The following is a 26,704-nucleotide window of genomic DNA, read 5'->3' as shown; positions in this document are numbered from 1 at the left end:
ATTAACTAACAGTGACTGTACGGGCTGGGCTTTCAGTTGAGTTATGCGATGCCTTGTGGGCCGGTGGCCCAATTTATAGGACCCAAGGCCCATAAGATCTTTCCTTTCTTCCTTGTTTTTCCTAACAACACTGCTTCTCTCTCTCCTGCGGTTGAACGAACTTCAGGTTGAAGAAATGCAGTAGAGGATACCAACAGCAACAAACTCTCATCAGCACGCAGCTGAACATGAACAGTCGAAACGTCGTCGTGTGCGACAATGGCACCGGGGTACACTCCTCTATCTAGCTTTCCTGCTTTCCCTCACACACAAGGAAAAGCACTTATAAAAAAAAGCACTTGTATTCTAATCTGTGTCCAACGATCCAGCAAATTTTGACCTCTGTTTAGGATCCGCAGGTGTTAAATCATAATTTAATTTTTGGGTTTTGTTAATTTCGTTTGATTGAACTTGCAGTATGTGAAATGTGGATTTGCTGGAGAGAATTTCCCCACCTCGGTATTCCCTTGCGTAGTTGGAAGGCCACTGCTTCGATATGAGGAATCCCTTATGGAACAAGAAATCAAGGTTAATACTTTAATTGTCTTTTTAACACAATTTTTAATCTTTATTAGCTCGTGATTTAGTGATTGGTTCAGGGAGCTTTTTTTTTCTTGTAAATTTTATAAATGAGAATAGGATGTCATTGTTGGAGAAGCTTGCGCGGAATTTCGGCATCAACTGGATATAAATTACCCGGTTAGCAATGGCATTGTGCAAAACTGGGATGATATGGGTCATGTCTGGGACCATGCATTTTACAGTGAGCTAAAGGTAAACGCTTGCTGCCTTTGATTGTGAATTTCGATGTTATAGTTTCATTCGAATTGTTAATACTCTGATGTGTACTTTCTGTCAACAGATAGATCCTACTGAGTGTCAGATTTTACTCACAGACCCGCCTCTTAATCCTTCAAAGAACCGTGAAAAAATGGTATTTTTTTTGTTTTGGTAATGGTAATCGCATCTGTACCATAATAAATATCGTGAATTATGGCATTGTTGGCTCATGATTTGGTGCTGTTCGACATTTCAGGTTGAGACCATGTTTGAGAAATACAATTTTGCTGGTGTCTTCATTCAAATTCAAGCTGTTCTAACGTTGTATGCTCAAGGTGCTTATAGAGATTATTAAAGGTTAAATGCTTACGATATTGTTTATTAACCAACCCCCCCCCCCCCCCAACCACCCCCAACTTCTTTTGATTCTCCCTTTTTTGTTTTCTTCGTGTTATTTCTACAAACAAGTATGTCCTTTTGACTGTTGCACTTCAAATTCTTGGAAAACGTTGATGGGGAGAGTGAAGGCGCTTATTATTACTTGCCAGAATCATTTGTTGGAACAGTCATAACATTAAGTTTTGCTTTTTCCGGGTCATGGGCTTCATTGTTTCCTTATTTTTCTACAGGCTTGCTTACCGGATTAGTCATCGACTCTGGTGATGGTGTTACACATGTGGTAAATTCCTCAAAAAACTTCTATGTTTTGTATTAGGAGTATTGGGAACAGCTTGCATATTGTATCACTCTGCAGATGTATGTTTGAGCGGATTAGTTCTTGGAGAATGCACAGTGATGGAAAGCATTGAAGGGAAATCAAACTTTATATCAACTTTTAATTAATTTGCTCAACGTTCTAGGTTCCAGTTGTTGATGGCTACTCATTTCCTCATCTTACAAAGCGAATGAATGTAGCTGGCCGACACATAACTTCGTATCTTGTTGATTTACTCTCACGAAGGGGGTGAGAACCATTTGCTTATAATTTAGTAAGATCAATATGGTTTGCACTATCTTTGGTTTGTTAAAATAAAACTTTCATTTGACTGAGGATTGAAACTTTATTCGTGAAGGTATTCAATGAATAGAACAGCTGATTTTGAGACTGTTAGGGAAATCAAGGAGAAGCTCTGCTATATTAGGTAAACAAACCCTGTATTCTTATGTTATGGAACTTTTTGTTTTTAGTGCGGAATGTTGTGAAAATTATTAATCTCATGAATTATGTATCCAATTTGATGCAGTTATGATTACAAAAGGGAGTATCAGTTGGGACTTGAGACCACCATACTTGTAAAAAATTACACTGTAAGTTAGTTTCCATAGCATCTCATTAGATATCCAATTCTTCTATGCAAGGCTTGATGGAAAAGACATAATCAGGGGTGGCCATATTATAAGATCTTTTTTATTTGTCTATGCTTTTTGTATGTCGCGCTTTCTTTGCTCTAATGCCAGTAATTTTTTCTTATTTTGGTGATTCTTCGTTTTTGTCTGTCATTTTTTTCTTTGGTTCCCCCTTTATTATATCTGCTATAATTTTAATAAAGAGATATATATTGATGCTAATTCTCTGATATATGACGGTTTATTCAGCTGCCAGATGGAAGGGTGATTAAAGTTGGCACTGAAAGGTTCCAGGCTCCTGAGGCTCTTTTCACTCCTGTAACTTTCCAGTTTTCTGTGCTCTTTCTTGATGTTGGTTGTTTAAACTTTTCTCTGGTCAACTAAATTGCTCAAATGTTTTCAGTCTAGCCTCCTGTTAAATCAATTATCATTTTGTTACATATAATACTAAATGCAATTTGCACCTCTTCAAAGTGATATCAGCACCCACAATGCCGGGTTTGTATAAAAGTTATAACAGCTTGAAGGCTTTGAATAATCATTAATATTTTCCTTGTACAGGAACTTATAGATGTTGAAGGTGATGGGATGGCGGACATGGTATTCCGCTGCATTCAGGAAATGGATATTGACAACAGGATGATGGTACCTATATGAATCCTATTGCAAATTAACCTGGATTATTCTTTTATTCATTTAACTTCCTGTCATTGATTGTATGATTTTATTGCCCTTGTTGCAGCTCTACCAGCATATTGTTTTAAGTGGAGGGAGCACGATGTATCCTGGATTACCTAGTCGGTAATATCTTACCCTTCTTTGTATAACTTGGATTATAAATTTCTTATTTGAAGTAGTTTTTTTTTCCAGTTATATCTGACATGGGGATGTCAGATTTCTGTATATTTAATAATTAAGCTTGAAATTAAATTTACCCTTTTACGTTGACAACCGAATGAATTCTTTGTTGTCGTATGGGCATTTTGTTTCCTTATTAAATTTTGGTTTAGGAGTCGATGAAGTTCTGATATTAGATGTGGTGTTTCTTCAGTTTGGAGAAAGAAATACTGGACCGCTATCTTGACATTGTTTTGAAGGGTAACAAAGATGGACTGAAGGTAAGATAAGAGTTTTGTGTTTCATGGATAAGAAAGAGAACAAACCGAGCTTTGAAAAAATGTGAAACAGTTGGAACATAGCATGTGTATTATGTTGATATTGAAGTGGTACTAAACGGACTATGGCTAGGTCGGGATATCCTGATTGATATCCAAACTTTAGTGATTAGAAAGAATGCCATCAAGTTGAATGTGGCATAATCGACTGAGCTCATTCGTTCTATTTCTCACGCTCTAAAGTTTGGGTTGAACAGAAATTGCGATTGCGAATTGAAGATCCTCCACGAAGAAAGCACATGGTGTATCTAGGTGGTGCAGTCCTTGCAGGAATTATGAAGGTACATGTCATTGCTTGTTCTCTCTATCTCTGACATCGAGTTTCCATACGATGTCATCAATTTCCCACATTGGAGATGGGTAACTGCAAGTGGTCTAAGAAAATTTCAATGTGGTGGTTAACACATGCAGGACGCTCCTGAATTTTGGATCACGAGGGAGGATTATCTAGAAGAAGGAGTTGCTTGTCTAAGCAAGTGTGGTCAGGCATGACTTTTTTGAGGTCAGTGTACCACCCGCTTAGCTGTTTTCAGTAGTTGGAATCGAAGAGTGACAAGTAAAACCATGCGTGCCCAAGAAATTGAAATATCAATTGGTGTTTTGACTTTTGATTTACCATTTTGTGAGCTATCGATAAGCCTAGCGCAAAGAGTTTGTGTGATGTTGTATCCGTATAGCTGGAAATGTATACCGTAAAATTGTAGCGATTATTTTGTATCTCCGACTCTGTTTCCAATACAATTTATTCGTCTGTGACACTTTTCATACACCCTTGTCTCTATCTCCCTCCATGGTCTTCAAAGTTCTAAAGCAAGTCGCTGTGTATGTTGAAAAGCAACCTCACTGTTACTGTGCCATTTCCACCGCAATGATCACAGGAATTACGAGTCACGAGTCCGGCCGAAGAAAAAAAAACTACAAAAACATGAGAGCTAGGAAGCAAAGGTTAGGACATTATTATGTGATAACTTGTAATTGTTGGAGAATCGGATCCTGCATCGATCTTATGGTAAAATAATATACAATTAATATATGGAAGTTTCTACCTCTAAATCACCGAATGGTTTTTGTGATAAAACCGAACGTCTAATAATGGTGGTTAAATTGGAAGAGTATCGGTGTTATTAGTTGACCAAGCTATTTTTCAACACATCTTGGCCCAATTTATTAGGCTTGAATTTGTCTCCTTAATTAGTAGGGTTTTTTAATGATTGGGCATTCGAAAAGTTGTGTTGGCTCTAGTCTCTGAATGATGATTGGGCTTTCAAAAAGTTGCAGTAACTTCGGTATAATGACTTGACTAGTTCCTATGTGGAAATTGGTTGTCCTTGTGACGTCGTGTGGGGCTACTCGTGAGAAAGCATGTTAGAGTTTGCGTTGTGTGATTGTCATGATTTCCTTCGTTCAAAGAAAAAACTTGGAGTAAGAGGAAGCAAAGCAATAGGGAGTTAGGGAGTTAATGGAATTTGGATACCAACCCCACCAAATAAGCCCCCACACTTTTCTCTCCTATGACATTAGATTCCTTGTCTGGTGTGTTAGGTTTCAGTACCAGTGGCCTACCCTCACCCATCTTCCTGCCCTGTACTCTATTTCCAGATGAAAAACACAGCCTCTGCAGTTTCATTTTGTAGCCCGAAAACATTTGGATCATCGGATTTCAGGCACAACTACCTGTCCCTTTTCACCATTACCTTCTCTTTCTAAAACAAGTAACGCAATTCATAAGTTGCGTCATTCCACCTTTCTATAATTATCCTGCTCCTCCAGTCCTCCTGGAACCTCGAAAGCCATTCCCTTTGCCGAGCCTCATCAGTTTTCGGGTTCGTCATTTGAGTTCTGAGCATTCCTTTCAGCCATTTTTAGAACTCTCCTTTCCGTTCATCAGCTTGCTCATATGGTTTGTTCTCCCATAACTCACTTTAAAGGTTTGTTTGGAACCGCTTCGAGAAGGGCTAAGCGCTTCTAACAATGTGTTTTAGAGTCATAAAAGCGTGTTTTCCTTAAAAAAAAAAAATTCATATTTCTAATAAAAGTACTTCTAGCAAACGTTTATGAACACAAATGCTTCTTAAAGAAGCAGTATCGAATGAGTCCTAAATTCTTTATGATCTTGCTTCTTCTTTTCTGCATTTCTTGATACTGTGTTTTCAGGTTGCTGAATTCGGAGACTCTGCCGCAATGGACAGCAACAACACCAATGGCCACGCGTTCCAGCTGAGAGTGAAGCAAGGAGAGCCAACTCTGGTTCCCCCTGCGGTTGAAACTGAGAAGGGTTTGTACTTCCTCTCGAACCTCGATCAGAACATTGCGGTGACTGTTCGTACTATTTACTGCTTCAAATCGGATGCAAAGGGAAATGATAAGGCAGTGGAAGTGATCAAGGATGCTTTGAAGAAGGTTCTTGTCCACTACTACCCCCTCGCTGGACGATTAGCAATCAGCGCGGAGGGAAAGCTCATTGTGGATTGCACCGGGGAAGGAGCTGTTTTCGTTGAGGCTGAAGCAGATTGCGTGATAGAAGAGATTGGAGACATAACAAAGCCGGACCCCGAGACTCTTGGGAAGCTGGTTTATGATGTTCCTGGTGCAAAGACCATACTGGAGATTCCTCCACTGGTGGCTCAGGTTTGTGACTAAATCTCTTCAATACAATTTCACTTCTCGTCTCTTGAAATTACGTTTGTAAATTAATGATCATTTCATTAGGTGACAAAATTCAAATGTGGAGGATTTGCTCTTGGCCTGTGCATGAATCATTGTATGTTTGATGGCATTGGCGCTATGGAATTCGTGAACTCGTGGGGTAAAATTGCCAGAGGTTTACAATTGACAGATCTTCCGTTTTTAGACAGAAGCATACTCAAAGCTCGAAACCCACCTAGGATAGAGTACCTGCATCAAGAATTCTCAGAGATTACTGCCACTTCTAGCACCAACAAGGACCTTTGTGAAGAAAAAATGCTGTACAGATCCTTCTGTTTCGACAGTGAGAAGCTTGAAAAACTCAAAACGAAGGCCAGGGAAGACGGGGCGCTTGAAAATTGCACTACATTCGAAGCCCTCTCTGCATTTGTGTGGAAAGCTCGGACCAGAGCGCTAAATATGCTGCCTGAACAACAAATAAAGCTCATGTTTGCTGTTGACGGGAGGCCTAAATTCAGCCCGCCGCTGCCAAAAGGGTACTTTGGCAACGGCATTGTACTGACAAATTCCATCTGCCAGGCAGGTGACTTGCTGGACAAGCCACTGTCAAATGCAGTCGGACTAGTTCAAGATGCAATCAAGATAGTCACTGACAGTTACATGAGATCTGCCATAGATTATTTCGAGCTGACGCGAGCTAGGCCTTCGTTGGCCTCCACACTCTTGATCACGACTTGGTCTAGGCTGTCATTCTACACCACTGATTTTGGTTGGGGAGAGCCTGTGCTCTCGGGCCCGGTGGCATTGCCGGAGAAGGAAGTGATCTTGTTCCTTTCTAATGGAACAGAAAAGAAGAACATAAACGTGCTTCTGGGGCTTCCGGCTTCTGCCATGAATGTCTTTGAAGAACTGATGAATGCCTAGAGATCCAACAACAGCAGCATGAAATTGTTTTTTCGAATTAAAGCTCATGTATTTGGAAATTATTGTCACTTGTTGTAATCTTATTATTATTCGTTTGTGTAGTGTTATGTAAACAGTCAGCGAGATTGCCGATGGTGATTGGGTGTATTTTCTTTGTGGAAGCATAAATTAATGATGGTCCATTTATCATATTTTACTTATGTTTTTTATTCGATTAATGAGGTAATTCCTCCTTTAATTTCATTAAATAGTAAATATTAATCTCAAATAAAAATGAGAGGTTGAGAAGATTCATAAAGATATTTCAATTTTTTTATCATTATTGTGTGATTTAGCAACGCAGGAATAAAACTCAATAATAAGTTAATAACAAACAATAATAATAAATGAGAAACGCTAAAGAGACTCATTATAGATTTTTTGCTACTTCATAATTTTAGCATAAATTTTATAATATTGGCACGAGATTTCCATTAAACTGTGAGATGGTAAAAAATAAATGACAAATTTCACTTTTTAAAAAGTTTATTTGACGTTAAATTGTAAAGTGACACAAAATTCACATAAATTATACATTATCAAAATTATACGGAAAGTGCTACATATGTCTGAACCAGTACGACGTCGTGGCTGGATAACTTTTGTGCAGTTGACAACCCTCCCGGCTAAAACCCCTAAACATAGAACTCAACAACACCACAAGCGAAGGGTGCCTTCGGAACTTTAAAAATCCCCGACGGTGGTAAGAAAGAAAACTCAAGAGAGAGAAACTCGAGAGAGAGAGAGAGAGAGAAGGAGAAGAAGCCGTTGAACAACTTGAACTATAAAAAGATTCCGTCTTTCGGAGTTTTCCGAGTCCGAATTCAGCTGGTTTAGCTTACCCCCCCCCCCCCCCCCCCCCAAAATCCTTCATGGACGAACTCGAGATTGCTACTTGTACCCGCCGCTGAATTTTTCTGCTCTGGCCTCCGCATTCCTCTCAACGCAAGAGGTACCTACTCCAAGCTCTAGGGTTCCAATTTTTAGTTTTTTTTTCGCTAATTGTGTTTTCTATTTCTTAATTCTACTTTAGGGCTGTAGAGTTTTACTCTCAGGCAATATTTGAAGAATCTTTTTTTGTTTGTTTCTGAATTTTGGAGTAATATTTTGAATTAACTGGTTTAATTGGACAGGAAAAGTCAGGGATAACATGTAGATTATGGAAGAAAAAATTTTGGGTTTTGGCTGGATGCTGCTTTTGTTCATTTTTTTTCTTCTAATTAATCTGTTGTGAATCTGTGATTAGTAGTTTCAGTTAAAGGAAAACTAATGAAAAAGGCTTGAAAACTTTGAGTTTTAATCAAAAGGATAAAAATGTGTTGCAAGTAGATAGTACAGGAGTGACTTTTTAGAGTAAAAATGTGTTTTTCGTTAAAAGTGAACAGTACCGGAAGCGTTTTGTTAAAACTCCCGTCAGTTAATTGATTAATTTAGTTTGATTCGTCATTGACTAATTGAGTATGTAATGTTGAGTAGCCGAATGATTTGAAGATGGAAACTTTATAAGCAAGCACATTTGATGTTTGGTGGTTTGTAGATGCCGCGAGTGAGTATCAGGTGTAGCAAAATTAGGAAAAGATACTGCCGATTGTGTGAATTGGCGTAGAGAATTAGAATCAGCACAATGATTGTTCTTTGTTTGTTACATTGTCATTTTGGTCTAGGAGTTAATGCCAAACTGTAGATTGTAGTGCGCAGTCTATTTGGCAATACCGTTATTGGTATGGACAACGAAGATTTTACTTATCATTCATTAAAGGAAACTTGTCGGTCATTCATTTCATAATCATTACATGTTAGGCACCTGGCCATATATCGGTCGTCAAAGGAAGTAGAAGTATGTAATAGGCAAACAAAACGTCAAAACCAATTTCAGGAATCTCGCATCACATTTGTACAGAAGCGGTCACATCTAGAAACATCTAGATCTATTCTTATTTGAGCACATCTGCTTCTAAACCTATAGCCCAAAGATGAAGACGTGATCCGACCATGTAGCCCATGAGCAGGCCCAAGGGCTAACTAATGGCCTACTCTGTCATCGGTAAGTGTGACCTAATCATCTATCCCCTATATTTTCATCAGTTTCACAAACGATTTAAAGTGCATAGGCAAAGAGACCACCATTACCTCCAACAATTTCTAGTTATGGATAATGGATTTATCATTATTTATTAGAGGTAGCCATCTGAATCGAGTTTTGACTGTATTCTCTCCTCCGAAATCATTGGGCTTGGGCACTTACTTATTGCCAGTTAGCACACAAGTATGGTATTTATTGTATTCTCACACTGGACACAAGTGTTACATTTCTGGGATTTGTATTGGCATAATAGCCAACTCCAGATGCAGAGTCATTTCACTTTCTATATTTTCTTTATTATACCTGACTAGATTTAAAACATTTATATTTTTATCATTTTTTACTAGTTTTCGTAGGCTCATTACAAGCTCTTGTTTTAGGTGAATTTGAGAGGGCATTATCCTTCCGCTCTGGTTTGGGTGCTTGAATCATTATAAGTTTTAAAGTAATTTATCATAGGAACTGTTTGTAGACACAAAATGATATTATATGCTATTTCTCACATGTGATGCTAGAGGGATGAATAGTTGATATATTGTCCATGGTTACAATTTGATTGTGACTGTTGCTTTCCTAGATGCAATGTGCAAATGCAAGGTTTCCCAATCTTCAGTCTTATGATGACGTGAAATTTTGTTTTGGTAGATATACTGTGCTTCTAGGTGTCTTACCAGGTGGAATCTGCTACTGTATATCTAAATGTTTATTCGTTTTGCTTGAAGGTTTTCTCAGTTTAAAGGCTGCATTGTGCATTATAAGTTGGACCAACTCTTGCTGGAATCATGGGAAGTACATTCAATCCGCAGATTTTAGTGGAAAAACTAGCCAAGCTCAATAGCTCGCAAGCAAGCATAGAGAGTATCCTTTTGCTGACATCACATGGATATCAATGTTCTTTATAGCTTTTTCATAGAGGAACCGTAGACAATTTTTCTGGCTGTTCTAACTTTCATACCAAGCCAGATTTCCTTTTGTGGGACAATTTAGCCACACTCCTGTCTCATAACTCATTTCTTTGGAAAACTTAATTGATTTTGAAATCCATTGTCGAAATCCACATATCCAATGCATTTTCCCTGCCAAATTTGAATCCTTTTTACCTGCTATTCCATAATCACTGTTTCGTTTATTGTCTAGTTGATATTATACTTTTCTTGTAAGTTTTAATTTACAAGTACAACCAGTAATACTTGTGCATCTTGAGCTTTGGCATATCTCACTATTTTTGCACATGTTGTCGATGCACGTTATCTTTGTTGTCTGAGTACTTGGTTGTTATCCTTAATGCAATTTAGCTTTATCACATTGGTGCATTTTCCATATGAATAAAGCAAGACAAGTTGTTGAAACATGGGCTAGGCAATTTCATTGTGCTCCACGCGACCAGAGATTGGCTTTCTTGTATCTTGCAAATGATATTTTACAGAACAGTAGGCGAAAAGGTTCGGAATTTGTTGGTGAATTTTGGAAGGTTCTTCCAGATGCTCTTCGTGATGTAATTGAAAGTGGAGATGAATTTGGAAGAAATGCAGCACAACGATTGGTACAACTGCATACCCGTTTCTACATATTTTTAAAAGAAAAAAAAATTGGAATTAGTTGTCATGGAGATAGTTTCTATTGAGAACAGATTAATCCAAAGGAAACCTTGAGCAAAACCAAAATTTTGGTTTATAAGATGCATAGAAGAAGGACTCAACTCTTTATATGTATGCATGTGCATATGTACTGTTTCATTTTCTTGTTTTCTTCTTGTTGTAGAAACTAACCTGCAGCTGTTGCTGATTGTTGGGGTTCAATGTTCTACTTTGTAGGTTAATATATGGGATGATAGAAAAGTTTTTGGTTCTCGCGGCCAGATTCTCAAGCAAGAGTTTGTTGGACAGCACCCGGAAACTAATAACAGAAATGGGAAGCATTCGGGTGCCAGACTGGTAAGATCGTATGTTATGACTCTATTGCGTGAGCATTTGTTTCAGTTTACAGTTTGATGGCTAACCTTTTTTTTCCTCTTACCTTTTTCGTTGAAAAAACAAGAAGCATCCTGCTGGAACTTCATTGGACAAAATAGTTTCAGATTATCAAGTTATCCATGGGCAGATGGACGAGGATACTATATTGAGCAAATGCAGGAGTGCTATTAGCTGTCTTGAGAAGGTTGATAAGGAAATTGGTGTAGATGTCAATTCAGGTATACCCAACATGTGTAAATTCTTGAGAACTTTCTCTAACTTTTAACATGTGCAGTGTTCGTGACTTACTTTGCCCTAAATTGTCTTTCTTCACTAGGGCAATTTCATGGATCTGCATTTGTGGAGGAGGTTCAGGGTCAGCATGCTATACTGAGGAACTGTATTGAACAACTAAGAGCTGTTGAATCATCTAGAGCTAATCTTGTGTCTCATTTGAGAGAGGCTCTTCAGGAGCAGGTTGGTTGGCAGACAATCCTATTAGCAAAATATCAGAATTTTCATTTACTGTTTTATGACGTTATGATTTTTGGTGATCTAACATGGTTTTGGTATCAGGAGTACAAGCTGGATCAAGTCCGAAACCAACTTCAGGTAAGCTGTGTGTATCTATCAATCTCATCTAGTTTTGTCGTGGAACTGTGGAAGTATAACATAACTGTATGAATGTTGGTTAATTCATCACGATCAAATTAAACTGGATGCCGAAACTTTAGTTAGATATATAAAGATTCACCAATTGAGATTTCAAATAAAAGTTAGATTTTGTAGACTTGTAAATACCTCTGAAACTTATGCTTATCGGAGGAGGGTGAGTTGGTTTCTTGTGGGACTCATATATAAATCTTATGCTTATTGGAGGAGGGTGAGTTGGTTCCCTTTCTTGTGGGACACATATGTTGATGCATTGTGATACTCCATGGGGTTGACTTGAGTTCCCGCACTAATGAGTTTAAGGTAAATTGCAATGCCCTGCATATACTGTCCAATATCCTTGGTTTTGGATCAACTTTATGCAATTCAAATTCATGGTGAATCGACTAATGATGATCTCCTTTGTCAAAATAACTGATCTGAATTAAGTAGTAAATAAACACTTATACAGCTAATTATATATTTATCACGTATTGACTGTTGGTTGTCTTGCCATTTATAACTCTAGTTGTATAGAATATATTCTAAGCGTACACCATGCATATATTGTTTTCCAGGGTGCAGAGTCCCAGTCAGAGCTGGCCACCAATATCTGCCATCGGTTAGTGAATGGGGACAATGCACAGCAGATAGCAGTCCAGAGCTCAAAGGAAGCTCATACCTCTGTAGCACCTCCCAGTTTTATGGTAGGAAGAGAACAATCAGCTCCAGTAATGTACACACAGCAGGTTCCTTTTGCCGAAAAAACTGGTCGCGTGGAGGAAGATCCTCGCAAGTCTGCAGCTGCTGCAGTGGCAGCAAAGCTGACCGCATCAACATCCTCAGCCCAGATGCTCTCTTATGTCCTCTCCTCTCTGGCATCAGAGGGTGTCATCAGCAACCCAATTAACGAGTCTTCTGGTGATTATCCATCCGAAAAGAGGCTTAAGCTGGAGAACGACCAATCGTCGTCCTATGTACCCCAGAGCCCTAACCCGTCTGCATCTCCTCCCTTCTCGCGTTCTGATTCTCTCCCGCACAATGTCTCTACCACCAACCAACAATACACTCCCAGTGAGGCACCACCTCCCCCATCATCTTCTCCTCCACCATTGCCACCATTACCACCGCAACCACAGTACCAAGTGCCCCAATATGTGCCGTCTCCTGGACAATACACCTATAACGTGGCCCAACAACCACCACCCCCAATGCCTAGTTATCAAGCAGGAGCTCCCGTAAATGGCATTTCTCCGTTCATGGCACCGGCAAACACTTATCAGAGTTTTCAAGGTTCAGACGGTAAATTCTACAACCAGCAACCACCGATGCAGATTTCTAGGCAATAAAAATCTCAGTTTCGGGAGAGAAGAAGGTTGTGCTGTAGTTTGTCCCTGCAGAGGGAACTTCGTTGCTTATGTGCCTCTAATTAACTGCCTAATTAGATCTGCACATAGTAAATGTTTGTAAGTTTAAAATTGTGGAGTTACTTTTGAACTTCCATTCACTGTTTGGATGGAGTAAAAAGGATTAGAATTGTTAACTTATGCCTATCAGCTATTGCCGGTTGTGGGATGTTTTGGTTTTTAGGGTAAAATTCAGATACTTCCAATTGGACAAAAGTTAGATTTGCTTAAACAAATATCTGTAGTTTCCATTGATGATCTGTTAAGTGTTAATATTTTTCTGTGCAAATGAAAACTTACGGAAATTACATGGACTCAGGCAGAAATTGGGCCTAGTTGTCAAAAGACAACCATTGGTCCGTAACACGCCCTTTGGGTTGGAGTTCATTTCTGAATTGGAGTCCATTTAACAGGCTCATTATATGGCCATTGTTGTAATGTGAGCTTCTAGCTAAAGCATTGAGCCCCCGAATTATTAGGGTAGAGACCCAAATATTCTTTCTCACTAAAAGCCCCATATTCCAACAACTCAAAGCGATGAAAATACTTTTAGTTGAGGAGGAGCTCAAATATCTCAATCTAAAACGCAGTCCTGGTATTTCAAAAGTTACTATACCGTGTGGTGAGCAACCTACCGACATCGTTTGGTCTAGTATGATGCCGTCCTGATTATCATCTTCCATAATCTAATCCTCATGCCTCTCTAACTTTCTTCCTCTCTCCCTCCCCTGATCCCCAAACTAAATTCTTCCTCAAAGCTCACTAGTAGCGAATTGTCTGAACTTCGTAGAAGCAAAAAACATCAAATCAAATCCGATGAAAGAAATTAATGTGAAAAGATTGGATTGGAATCTTAAGCCTAAAGAAAATCTTGACAATCATAAGCACATCACTAAACTTGTATGCGTGATAAAATATCAAGATTAATACACGAACATTCATGGCTCCGCCTATTAAAATCACGATATCCTTAATTTTCTTGCGCACATCCTGCTTTCTTTCTTTTTCAAGCTCAATTTCTCGTATATACAATTACGATTCACGAACATGAAGTAATACAAATAATCAAGGACGGTGGCGTTGAAAGAATCACGCGTATATGTCGTGCCCCGCGTCTCTTACAATACAAAACGGAGACCATATGCATGCATCATGCACGTTTGCTGATTGGACGTCGTTGCTCTCTCTCTCTCTCTCTCTCTCTCTAGTTTGTCAGTGGCTTAAAATATAGTGAAAAAGAAGCAAGCAGTGGAAATGGACGCAGACCATTGTCCACGACTCTCTTTCTTTTACTTATACATTAACATGCCCAACGCCACAACACATATCATATCCTAGCTTCATGTTTGGCCGAAACCTCCAGTAATTTCAAAATCACGTACTAATAAGTGTTTAAGTTCTCACGTAACATTATTGTCGTATAAAAATCGTCTCTCGATCAGTGATACAAAAATACTGTATCAAACTACCAGACAAAACGCATAAAACTTGTTTTCTGGATGGGATTGATGTAAGAACCAAGACATTAGAGAAACTCCACCCATACCAAAATCGCCATAGCAAGGAGCAAGAGTTGCACATAAACCCCAAAAAACAAAACCTCCGACGGTACCAAGTTGCCGTGGCAATCAGTGGGCCCTATCCTCCCCAGCTTATCCCAAACACTTCTGGCCCTAGATGCTCTGTCAATCTGATGGCTGGCAGACTTCAGCATGACATTAGTCACGTTTTTCCTTTCTTTTTGAGATTGTAGAGTATAGTTGCATTAAAAGAGTTATCATTTAGAATGGACAGTGACTGTCTTCCCCTTCCCCTGGCCCGGAAGCACAGTATAATTTTGTCATAACATATATAACATAACATGGTGCCCAACTTTGTCTCTTAAAGTTCCGTACTAAATAAAGGAATCTGACTCAACCCTCTCCCCTTTCCCCCATTCCCTAGTCCCCACAGGCAGCATATATTATATGGTCAAGAGCAAAGACACAAACAAACGACAAACAATTTGTTAATGTTGCCGGCAAATCTTGAAAAACTACCAAACGGTGAGTGTAAAGTGTAAACAGAGAGAGAAAGTTGGAATTCTATCGAAAAATCAATTGATAGTATAAAAAATTGTTTAATTACTAATAATATATGCAAGGATCTCTTTTTTTTTCGATGTGAAATTTACCCTCAACATGTTCCCTACTAGCGTGAGTATTAAGCAAATGGAGGAAGCCAATCAGGGACCAAGACAGAAGAGATGAAACCACAAATTGCCGTGTGGCATGACGTTCGTTGAGTTTGATTACTTGCCCTACTACTGTTGGAACCACATGATGAGACAAAAGCACCGACATAGGACGTTAAATTCCAATTGCAAATATTAAAGGTGATGTTTCGTTTTTACCATTTCAAACGTTATATGATGATAGAAATTATAAGTAATTATTTAAAAGTTAACTCTGTAAAATGAACTAAATCAAAAAATTTGTATAAGCAACTAAGTATTTACTTGAAAAATATAATTTATCTGTTTATTTGATGATCGTTAGATGATTAAATATTTTTTAATTTAATAATTCTTTAAAGAATGGTCTAAAAATACATTATTCAAAATGTACATAAAAAAAAGGTATATAAAAAATTAAATAACAAAGTGTAAATAAAAAGATTACTAACATCTGTCACTTTTTCTCTCTACCACTAGTTTTGTAAATATATGTTTGTTCACACACACTAATAAATAAACAAACAAACAGAGATTATATAAAGCTGAAATTCTTAAAAAGAACAAGAAAACGCCTTGATATTTGAAGCAGCCTAAACATAACATAACCATAAGTCATATTTAATTAATAAAAAATATATTTGTAAGTACCGAACTTAGTTTTTTTTTTTTTGGTCAAATACCAAACTTAGTAATTAATAATATTAAATATAAATTTAAGTGATTTATTAGTTAATAATAACCTAAGAGAGCAAGATTAAAGCATGCATGGTTGTCGAAAGCGAAAGCGACAAACAGGAGGCTAGAAGGGCCGTAAAAGTTGGGAAAGAAAGAAAGAAAAAGCAGTCAACGGTGGGCTAACGTCATCCGGTTAGCAAAGTTGAGGAACAAAGTCTGAGAAAAGCCGTCATGTCGTTTCGCTTTAACGGCTCACGGAGCTATGGCCAATTATTTATACTATTCACCATTCTCTACAGTAGTTACCGATTATGATTCTCTCCTCTTTTGTTTCATTTTCTTCTATCTTTTCTTTTCACATTCTTTTATTAATTTTTTTTACTATAACAAATTAATATACGATATTAACATGACTTAATTATGATTGTTCAAATCAGAAATGACGGAAAAAGAGGATAAAAAAAAGTGAAAAATAATCCTACTTCTAACCAGCATTGCCTCTTATTTTAAATTTTCAAAAACGACAGTTGCGTCAGACTGTGCTCAACAAAACTACATCATCATCATCATCACCATTCAGATCATGGAAGTATTAAGGAGGACAACTTAGACATATGTGTATTCCGCCCTCCTTTGAAATGCTTTTAAAATAAATTAAAGTGTTTTTGTTCAAATTATTTTTGAGTTTTAAAATTACTTGAAGTGTTTTCAATAAGAAGTATAAAATGGTATCTTTTGTAGGAATGTCACATCCTCATCCGGACCCCCACCACATCCCGGATTCAACTCCACCATAGCATTATATTGTCAGTTTTGAACCCTGACCACACCCTCACGCTTTTGTTTCTGGGAACTCACACGAGAACTTCCCAGTGAGTCACACATCCTGTCAATGCCCTCGCCCGAACTCGCTTAACTTCGGAGTTCCGATGGAACCCGAAGCCAGTGAGCTCCCAAAAGGCCTCGTGCTAGGTAGAGATGAGAATATACATATAAGGCTTAGAGGATCCACTCCCCTAAACGATGTGGGATGTTAGAAGAAAGCACTTCAAATATTTTTCTAGAATCATTTACATTTTTATTAATAATTGATTCCAAAAATGTTTTTAGTAATTTTATAAACACTTTCATACGAGCCATTTATTTCTCTAAGTGTTATGATTTAGCATTGTTAACTAGAGAGAAGTTTAAACAATATTATATCATGCTGCTACGTGACGTTAAACTCGTCCGTCATGAGAAATAGGGGAGGTGCAGGCCAAATAAAGAAAACGGTGATGTTAATGAGGTTAAATTTGTAAACTAAATGATATGAAAGTTAATGATTTGATCATTACTTAAACGTTGATAAACGTATTCATTCTATTAGTGACACATCATTTAATTTACAAATTTTATCTACAAATGCATTACCCCAAAATAAAATATTTGGTCAAACAGTTGCATGCTGACCTAATATACCATAAAGTTTCTTCTTCGTGCTGCTCGGGACCCATAAAATGCTTTCCATAAAGATATTAACTTCATAATTAACTGTGTTTACGTTTTACTAATTTAAAACAAGCGTGAACTTCACTGGTGTTTCTTTTTAAGTTTAAAGCGAAACCCTGAACTTGTTTATATGAAGCCGAATTCAGTGTGTTCATACACTACTATGTGATACACAAATATATTACATTTTGAGCGGATTACAATAGCATCAACAAGTTCGAATAAAATTATTTGTACCATATTATTGATCACTTTACCAACTCTCACATTTTAATAAAAGTGAGGCTTATTCCTTTGGAACCTAATTTTTTTTTTTTGTTATAAATGCTCATTCCTCATTTGGGATATTTCTGGGCACTCCGGCCTTGTTTCTTCTCTGCATGTTCCTCTCTAAATGGTAAACTGATCATATACTGCTAGTCTGAATAATGAATCAGCTGCTAGCTGATAACAGAGAAGAAGATAAACACTGCGACAAAATCCCAAAAAGCTGATGATTTCATCACGCGACCTTTAAATTCATCCCTGCCAAATGCCACACAACGATACAACTTTTGTATTTACCAAAAAAAATTAGACCGAATACAACTTTTGTACGATTGAATCTAATATTCTTTATTGGTTTTCTCCCTTTCCCACTTAAAAAAGAATTAGATTCCCGAGAATCGAAGTTTACTCCTGCACCGTCCACTTCCGGTTATCGAGAAATTTTTAGTTGTGACGGAAACACAAGTGGTACATCACGTGTTTTAATAGGAATGATGAGAAATTTTATTTTTTAAGTTATTAACATTTTAGCATATATATACCACAATTTGTTTAATGACACGTGATGTACTAGTCACATTGAAAAATCTCTCCCGACTGTCTGATGAATTGTACATTACCATCCCACGGCCACAATTTTTTATAATATGAAGTATGTTTTTAATATCCACCAGTATATAGTACACAATACAAATCTTTTGATGTTAGTTTATCAGCGGTAAGCTATATATATTGGCCATTTACAACACATTAACAATCTATTCATACAATGCATACTACACACGTATACTGGAGCATTGGAGAATTTTTTATGGTATGAGTCCCTTGATTTGTTGGTTGAAAGTTTAAACTTTGAACCGTTGGATTCCTTTGAGTTTTGACCATATAGTCATAGATAGTACGTACGTTGAGTGGAGGGACGTGCATGCCTGTTGTGTCTCAATCCTTTAAGCCCTTGACAGAAAAAAAAAGGTGTAGTGCAGAAGCCTATATGTGTTTGTGTGTGTACATATACAAATATATATATATATATATATATCGAAGTGTTTACAGTCCAGGCTCTTTCATAAAATAAAGGAAGTCCAGGATCTGAACCTCATCCCTGGGGCCATCTGCAACTTATTCTACGCACTGAGTATAAAGTTGTCTTGCACTCATAACAAAACCATGAATCTCTACGTACAGTTCGTCAAAAAGCATATTCACGGGCTGCATGTATATATACGTGGGTGTATACATGATGCATGTAAACAATATTTACAGATATACGTAGGTATGGCGTATGCGTGAAGACAGAAAAGGGAAGGGGCTAGAAAATTAAATAAGAGGCAGACAAGTGACGAAGCAGAATCGAATAATATCAATTTCTTTTTCTTCGCCCAGCTCCAGCTCCAGCTGGGACTTTTATTAGGCCATGCATATCCTTCGCGCCCAAGACATACCCTTAATTGCTTGCCTCTGTGCCTGTGCACTGCACTGCATCACCTCTTCACTCTTCAGTCTGCCGAGAGCTAACGACCCCAAAAAACCAAAAGCAGAAAACCCTACTTTTTTCTGTTAAGCCTGTACGGACTCTCACTCTCTGGGTTTTGTTTGGCTTGGTTTGGCACTTGGTTTGGCTTGGTTTGGCTCTATCCTTTATCAGTAATATTAATTAGAAGTACTAGTACTGGAAATTGATCAGCGAGATTCAGGAAATGTTATATATATGAAACCCTAAATAATGAAAAAGCTACTGCCACACATTGGACATGCTGCATACATGTCTAAGCATGCGCGCTGTGAGCCATGGAGCCAAGCATGCATGTTCCCCCACCTATTGCTACATTTATTCATTACAAATAATTCAAAGCCAATAAAGCTAACCAAACATTATTAGTAATTTAGTATTGTAGTACCATACTCGTTAATTAATAAGCCACTTAATTTGGTTTATCCCTCTCATTTTGTCAGATTGAATCAATTGAAGTAAATTAATAAACAAAAATTAACAATAATGTATGTGAGGTAAAAATAATGTGCATTTGAATAGCACTACGCTATAACTTTATCCTAGTACCCCTTTTTCGAATTAACGTAGATTTCAACTTGATGTTTCCCATAGGAGATATGTAAAATAAGATAAGAGTTTGGTACATGTGATAGTCTACGCTAAATTCATCTAAATGATATAGAGAAAGAATCTAATTTTGTTAAGAAGAATAGTATATTGTTGTAGCCAACTTAACTAAACTTATTAAGTTTGCAAATGAATAAGATTATATACTAGAGAATGATTAATAGGCACATATCTATTAGTATTAAGTGAAAAAGATGAACTCAAAGGATAAAACGTATAATATAGTATAAAATAACTAGTAATGAATATGAATCCCCATCCCCCCACATGCAATATAGAAGAACAAGATAACATATATACCAGATTTTGTATATATGGAAGAATTTGTTTTCGATAACACAGAATTTAAAAAGCGTACAAATCCATTATATAAAATAATACATCATGGAGCTTGAACCGCCACATTATTGTTAGATTTGATTCTTGCTAAAAGTAAATTTGAACCACATTATTACTAGCTTATTGTAAGGTTAAATTCACCTCCTTTCATTTTAGTATAAATAATATCACTTGTTCAAATAAAATAATACATCATGGAGCTTGAGAATATTCATCTAATCCTAATTAAGCAGCCCATATGTACGTATATTTAATAAATTAGCTCTGCCGGGGTCTACAAAATTCGATCTAATCCAAAATTACAATTTTCCAACGGTATCAATAGCATTTTGTTTTCTTAATTAGAATAGCATTCCGAGGGTAAATTTTAATTAGAGGTTTTTTAGGGATTTAGTTAAAGTAAAATGCTCATGCAAGGGTTTTCTTCAAGAGAAGGAACAAAGGTTTGTGATCGGCACGTTCTTGCTTTTTTTAATTTTATAAATTTGATAATTAATCGGATGGCATAGGGCCGACAACAAGGACGGACGCAGCCGTCTATTGCCCAACTCTCTTCTGAAAAAGCCTGACCTTCGTGTCTCCTTTCCTCTCCATATTATAAGCTCTCTTGTTTGTATTAGTATTCTCCATTAATTTCAAAATTTATTCAAATTAATATAAGAAAATCTGATTGTTTTTTTATAAATATTATTGCATGAAGAGGAATTAAAGAAAACTTGCATGCGCTGACGGCTACAATATTAGATTTAGACCCACTATTTTTATCTTTATTCCAAGAATACCCATTAAATAAATAAATATAACGGAAGGTAAAAAAAAAAATAATAATAAAAAGAGCTTAAAATATGTTTAATGACAAAAATATGTTGCAAATAAATAGTATTAGAAGTGACTTTTGAGGGCAAAATATCATTTTCCGTTAAAATAAACAGTATCGAAAGTGTTTCTTTAAAACTTCTTAAAAATAAAACCCTTCAAAGTTGAACCGATAGGCCTATAAATACAGACCCTCTTCTCCTCCATTCCTCACCAAAATCTCACTTACTCATGTTACTACTCCTCTGAACACCCAAGTACTTAGCCAAAAGCGGCTTTTCTAGTCAGATATCTATACATTCCTTCACTTCACTTCAACCCAAACCCTAACCTCCTCAACAATTTAAGCTAGCACAATGCACTACCAGGCCGAGTCATGGGGCTCCTACATGCCTACAGGAACCTCCATGGGCATGGAGGACCCTCTGGAGCGCATAGAGCGGATGGCGTCGGAGAGCGCGGTGGTGATATTCAGTATAAGCAGCTGCTGCATGTGCCACGCCATCAAGCGCCTCTTCTGCGGCATGGGCGTCAACCCTACTGTGTACGAGCTGGACGAGGACCCCAGAGGTAAGGACTTGGAGAGGGCGTTGATGAGGCTGCTGGGGACCTCCTCCGCCGTCCCCGTCGTCTTCATCGGTGGCAAACTCATCGGCGCAATGGACAGAGTCATGGCCTCTCATATCAACGGCACTCTTGTTCCTCTTCTGAAAGAGGCCGGAGCTCTCTGGCTCTGAGATTTGTTCGTTCTCTTCTGTCTTGAAATAGTTTTTGTTGTAAGAAAGAAGGGAAAACAAAATCATGATTTGTACTGCTACTTAATTAATTACATAAGGGCAGGCAGGCAGAGGAAGAGGAGTGGCTTTTGTGAGTCCACCTCCGTTTTGGACACTAATTAATCACTAATGTCACTTAATTAGATAGTTAATTGTTCATCTGGGTTTTGCTTTTTCTTTTCTCGAGTGTGTTGGACTGTCTTCGGGCTTTTACTGTGGGCCTTCAGAGATGTGTAATTGCTCCCTCCTCTGTATACAAAAAAATGGGAAGAAAAAAAAGAGAGTTAAATTTTTTTACTTTAATCTCCACAACCTTGCCTTTGTCTCTGTCTCTTGTTTCATTGATTTATTTGCATTATATTGTTACATTTTTAGGCTGCGTTCCATGTCTTTAATTTGCCGTATATGTAAATTTTCAAAGAATATTAAGCTTAGGAAGAAGAGAAGGGCCAACAATATGTCCTTTTGCAAACAAAAGGCTAGCTTTCTTTTTTTTTTTTTTTTTTTTTTTGGACTACATCGATATTTTTACATTAAAGGAAAGAGAGTTCGGTAAAGTCACACAATGGGCAGCCTAATTTGGTATCAAATTCGCCATTCACGATATTCAAACATAAGACCTCTTACTTTCCAATGAAGAGGAATACCACTAGACTGTAATGATGACTGGCAATAAAAGGCTAGCTTTTAGAAATTGTATTTTAAATCTACGACCTAAAGTAACGGCGTCGGTTTTAAGCATAAAGTAGTGGTGTCAATGCGTCGCTGACTTTTTTCTTATAATGTTATCGTGTAATTCAAAATTCTAAAATACGATATTGCAATGAACAACCTTATTAATATTCTCACGTATTTAAAAACGGTAATTATATATTGTAAACGCACCTCATATAATTTGTCATTAATAAAAAACAAACCGTATCACTCGTTTCATCATCATTCTTCCTCATTTGGAGAATTTGCATCCACATATCTCTCAGGCTTGCGCCGCACAATTTGCCAGTTTAGTCGACTCCGTTATTTTTGCTGTGATTGATACCCAACTCCACTGTGGTAGCCACCAGACGTTGACGGTCCATGATCAAGCTTTGACTGGCCAACTCATCGCATCGGTAAACTTTTCTACGGTGATCATGATGGATGGTAGGCTCAAGTCTTTTCCGTTACGTGGAATGGGACCAATGGGTCCCGCAACAACATCGTAACCCTCGTAGCCACGTCGTACGACAACAAAGTCAAATTCCACCACGCAGGAGGACAGGACTTCAAATGATGATTTAGGTTTAGTTTAAAGGAGGTGGATTGTCTTTCATCTTATTTTTATATTTTTTTTTATATTTTTTTATTTATGTAGTCACGATTAAATCATTTAAATGTTTTATATTTATATTACTTTTTATTTTATTATTTTTGTAAAATATTAATATAAAATATTAATGTAATTTAACTGTGATCACATATCACAGGAGAGTATGCGAAAAATATGAAAATGGAATGACAGACAATCCACCTCCTCGTTTAGAAGGTGCGCGGTGGTGTGACTGGAGAAAGTTTTAGCGCGTGACCTTTGCTATAGTCACGTGGCGCATCTTCCTATTGCTATTACACTATTTGTGAGTGACGAAATTGATAAATTATGACAAAAAGATTGACAGGTGATGATTTAGACGTGAATCGGCATTTTTAAATCACGAAACGCTCCGGTTTCTTACAAGGGGTGATGCCATATAGATTTATAAAGTTGACACGTTTGGTAAAAAGGTTTCAATGTATCGACACACGGTTTTGTGATATACTTAATTTCAATGTGTTTTTGTTTTTTTTATTAGTTGAAGCGGTACATATCAAAATTGTGGTGCACATATTATATCGAGAAATGTTATTGCGTGGAAAATATTTTTGTACACTTAAAATTTTTTTTGCATGACCGACGTATTCCTGTAAAGCAAATCTAAGAATCATTTTGGATTCGAGTCCTCCAATTATTAGACCAAATAACAATACAATATTTATTACAAAAGAATGGAAGAGAATGGAAGCTCCCGAAATACATTCTATTCGAAATTAGATTACATCCAACCGTATGTGATTAAATTTGGAGCAATGGATTAGAATGAAGTTAAGCGATCTCCGACCGATCCAGTCAAAGGATTAAAAATAACTTGAAATGACACAAAAATCATCTACAACTAAAGATCATGCCACAGAGCTGGTAGGTCCCACCGGGCCAAAAAAGATGAATTAATCCAACCGCCTGGCCAAAGGAGCCAGCCAGCTAGCCCCGGGCTGACTTCCTCCATCTCCCAAACACGTTCCGTACAGTGTCCATCTCCCCAACGAGTATCGCAAAACCTCTGTGTCTTGTGAAAGAGACCTGAAACAAGGCCGTATCGCCCGGCGCACGAGCTGACTGTGCCGTTGCTGGTGAAGACGATTCTGAAGATCTTGGACCGGGCGACGGAGTATGCGGCGTGAGCGCTGCTGTCGCTGTGCTAGAATACCTCGCCGTTGAGGTTAGTTTGTTTTTTTATCTACGTGGGTTCTATTGTTTTTAGTTTTGGGTCGATCTAATTATGAGTATAATTTTCTGGGTTTAATCCGATTTCTGGATACAAATCGGTTTAGTAATGTGTTATTAGTTTTTGAATTTCAACATTTGTTGGGTTTTGATTCCCTGGAGTTTGATTGGTTAAGATTTTCATGTTTATTGGCATTGTATATCTCGAACTTTTATGGGTTTGATCTGATTTTTTTCTTGTGAAATTTTGTTTAGGTGTTGGAGCTCGCTGGAAACGCTGCAAGGGACAACAAGAAGAACCGCATTATTCGTGGCCCGAGTGCCCTTGAAATTTCACTCTTTTTTTTTTTTTCTCATTAATTTTCTTAATCTCTAATTTTCAGATTTTTAGTAGAAAAAAGGGAAAAGGAAAATGAAAATTGAGGTTGTAGATTATTGGTATATAAAAATATTGTAATTTTTTGTGTATTTTGTATGTAAGCATTTTTGTTTAGATTATTGGTATATAAAAATATTGTAATTTTCTGTTTTTCTCTGTGTGCGTGATTAGTTTGTTTTTATTTTATTTTTGTGTTTATTTGGAATTTGCAAATTCGAGGGTTGACAGGGAAGAAACGGGATTATTGGAGGGACGCGTTTGGGAATACGGATGGTAAACTTTGATACCAATAGACTCTAGTTTTAGATAAATTTTTCCAAGTGCCGGGAACACTATGACACATGGTATTCCCTCACCCATTAGCATTTGACATCTTGGATATCCTTCAATTTTATATTTCAATAAATAAATAAAACTAAATGCTAATGGGTGAGGGAACACCATGTGTCATGGTGTTCCCGGCACTTGGAAAAATTTCTCCTAGTTTTAGGACTTCGGACCCACCATTGACGGGAAGGACCTTCATAGATTAAAATAATAAATTATGTTTGACCTTATGGTTATGTGGTCCGCTGGATTGGAGATAGTTTTTTGTCACATGACTATATTTGACCTATGGTTCTCTGATCTCTCGGTTGGATATGGTAAAAAATATGGTATGCCCCTGTTCATTAAAATATTAATTTCTTGAAGAGCTATATGGTTAAAATGAGCAATTCGACCCTCCTTCGATTGAAAATTGCCTTATATGCTCATGCATTGGTTGAAAATATTTATTTTCAAATTTACAAGTAATTGTACTCTTACATTTAAAATACCGAATTATATTCTGGCACTCTTGAAAATCTGACCCAAACGGAGCATCATCTTTCTTGGATTAGTGTAATAATCAACCCTTCTGGTAGGAATTAGCAACCTTCACATCTATCTACCATTTAACTTTTGGTGGATGGAATCTCTCGACCAAGTCCACTCTCACTCATTCAAGCATGGGAGGCCCAAAGCCCAAAAACTGCAGCAGGGCTTTTTAGACTAAAATTAATTCACTACTACAAGGAGAGAAACTCTCCCTTGTAACAAATATTTATTGGATTGATGGTGCATATTTTGAGTACTTGTCAAACATTCTTTGAAGGGCTTATGCCACTATGATTATGCCTTAATTGTAAAAGAGAAACTCCTCCTAATCAAGGATAGTATAATGAAGGGTACTTTTCTTTTCACACAGAGAACCTAAGTATGATTCACTCATCTTCTTATATCATTTTGTGTACAAAGAATGACTCCATTCATGTATATATGAGTAATTTTCTTGTGCGACAATCCTATGGTTCGTACCACTACCTGTCCGCATATATTCTAACACATATAACTGCGATGTTTCAAATTTTTTCATCAGGGTAAATTAAACTGTTAATTTAGTTATATTTTTAACATTAAATCAAATCAAGATGAATTGCGCTCATAATAGCAAATGCTGAAGTGTGTTAGCATGAAATGGTGAAGTTGACCGATGCGCAGGTAAAATGTGGGTGTTGAATTATCACTAAATATCTAATATATCAGATTTTCTTTAATTAAAGAAAAAAAAATCTACCTGAGTTTACAAAGCATTTATGACGGCATCCGTATCTCACCCACGCGTCAAAGTGTCCCCACTAACTTCTGGTCTATGTACGTTTGTTAAAAAAAAAACTCTGGTCAATGCGAACGGACACGGAAAGAGAGGCGACCCTTCCTACTCCCAACTCCCGCCACCTCACTCTACATCGCCAATCACTTCGCGTCACCTCATATAAAATCTGCACACAAACCTTGTCATTTGTTAGAATTTCCAGCTGCATGTGTTCCCGAACCAGAGGATCCAGATTCTCTTGTTCTTACATGGTCTACTTTTTTACTGACAAAAAAAACCCAGATACCATTTACTGACTGACAGCATTCAAAATCCAAATCTCACTAATTTCTTTTCCATTTTTTATTTAATTTTCTCTCTTCGTCCCGAGAAAATTAGAAAAATCGAAAGCAATTGCATCCGAATAAAATAAAATTGAATTATTTTTCTTC

The 26,704-nt window shown here is 37.3% G+C and overlaps 4 protein-coding genes across 7 annotated transcripts; all 4 read left to right on the top strand.

Moving 5' to 3' along the window:
• The first annotated feature begins 130 nt into the window (after positions 1 to 130).
• Positions 131 to 4,110, top strand: LOC137739934 (actin-related protein 2-like). The gene is made up of 15 exons (XM_068479688.1): positions 131 to 269; positions 457 to 567; positions 679 to 813; positions 902 to 973; positions 1,076 to 1,154; positions 1,449 to 1,498; positions 1,680 to 1,783; positions 1,893 to 1,961; positions 2,064 to 2,127; positions 2,416 to 2,484; positions 2,728 to 2,811; positions 2,909 to 2,967; positions 3,218 to 3,284; positions 3,539 to 3,622; positions 3,753 to 4,110. The coding sequence occupies exons 1-15, from the start codon at positions 228 to 230 to the stop codon at positions 3,831 to 3,833; spliced, it is 1,170 nt and encodes a 389-aa protein (XP_068335789.1). The 5' UTR covers positions 131 to 227; the 3' UTR covers positions 3,834 to 4,110.
• A 766-nt stretch (positions 4,111 to 4,876) lies between these two features.
• Positions 4,877 to 7,097, top strand: LOC137740152 (omega-hydroxypalmitate O-feruloyl transferase-like). 2 transcript variants are annotated; one of them, XM_068479970.1, is made up of 3 exons: positions 4,877 to 5,269; positions 5,496 to 5,969; positions 6,051 to 7,097. In XM_068479970.1, the coding sequence occupies exons 2-3, from the start codon at positions 5,523 to 5,525 to the stop codon at positions 6,909 to 6,911; spliced, it is 1,308 nt and encodes a 435-aa protein (XP_068336071.1). In that variant the 5' UTR covers positions 4,877 to 5,269; positions 5,496 to 5,522; the 3' UTR covers positions 6,912 to 7,097. The 2 variants fall into 2 exon arrangements, with proteins under 2 accessions (XP_068336071.1, XP_068336070.1); XM_068479969.1 differs by having other exon boundaries at positions 4,878 to 5,241.
• A 499-nt stretch (positions 7,098 to 7,596) lies between these two features.
• On the top strand, positions 7,597 to 13,183 carry LOC137740151 (uncharacterized). 3 transcript variants are annotated; one of them, XM_068479966.1, is made up of 8 exons: positions 7,597 to 7,902; positions 9,756 to 9,891; positions 10,329 to 10,576; positions 10,848 to 10,967; positions 11,071 to 11,224; positions 11,323 to 11,462; positions 11,562 to 11,597; positions 12,215 to 13,183. In XM_068479966.1, exons 2-8 carry the CDS (start codon positions 9,816 to 9,818, stop codon positions 12,983 to 12,985), a joined length of 1,545 nt encoding a protein of 514 aa, XP_068336067.1. In that variant the 5' UTR covers positions 7,597 to 7,902; positions 9,756 to 9,815; the 3' UTR covers positions 12,986 to 13,183. The 3 variants fall into 3 exon arrangements, with proteins under 3 accessions (XP_068336067.1, XP_068336069.1, XP_068336068.1); XM_068479968.1 differs by having other exon boundaries at positions 7,598 to 7,902; positions 11,074 to 11,224; XM_068479967.1 differs by lacking the exon at positions 7,597 to 7,902 and adding an exon at positions 8,311 to 8,994.
• A 7,921-nt stretch (positions 13,184 to 21,104) lies between these two features.
• Positions 21,105 to 22,101, top strand: LOC137741021 (glutaredoxin-C1-like). The gene has a single exon (XM_068480830.1). It carries the CDS (start codon positions 21,321 to 21,323, stop codon positions 21,699 to 21,701), a length of 381 nt encoding a protein of 126 aa, XP_068336931.1. The 5' UTR covers positions 21,105 to 21,320; the 3' UTR covers positions 21,702 to 22,101.
• Positions 22,102 to 26,704: the final 4,603 nt, after the last annotated feature.

The sequence above is a fragment of the Pyrus communis genome, chromosome 7, assembly GCF_963583255.1.
Source record: "Pyrus communis chromosome 7, drPyrComm1.1, whole genome shotgun sequence".
NCBI lineage: Eukaryota > Viridiplantae > Streptophyta > Magnoliopsida > Rosales > Rosaceae > Pyrus > Pyrus communis.
Note: the sequence above shows the minus strand (reverse complement) of the source record. Positions and strands in the feature narration are given on the sequence as shown.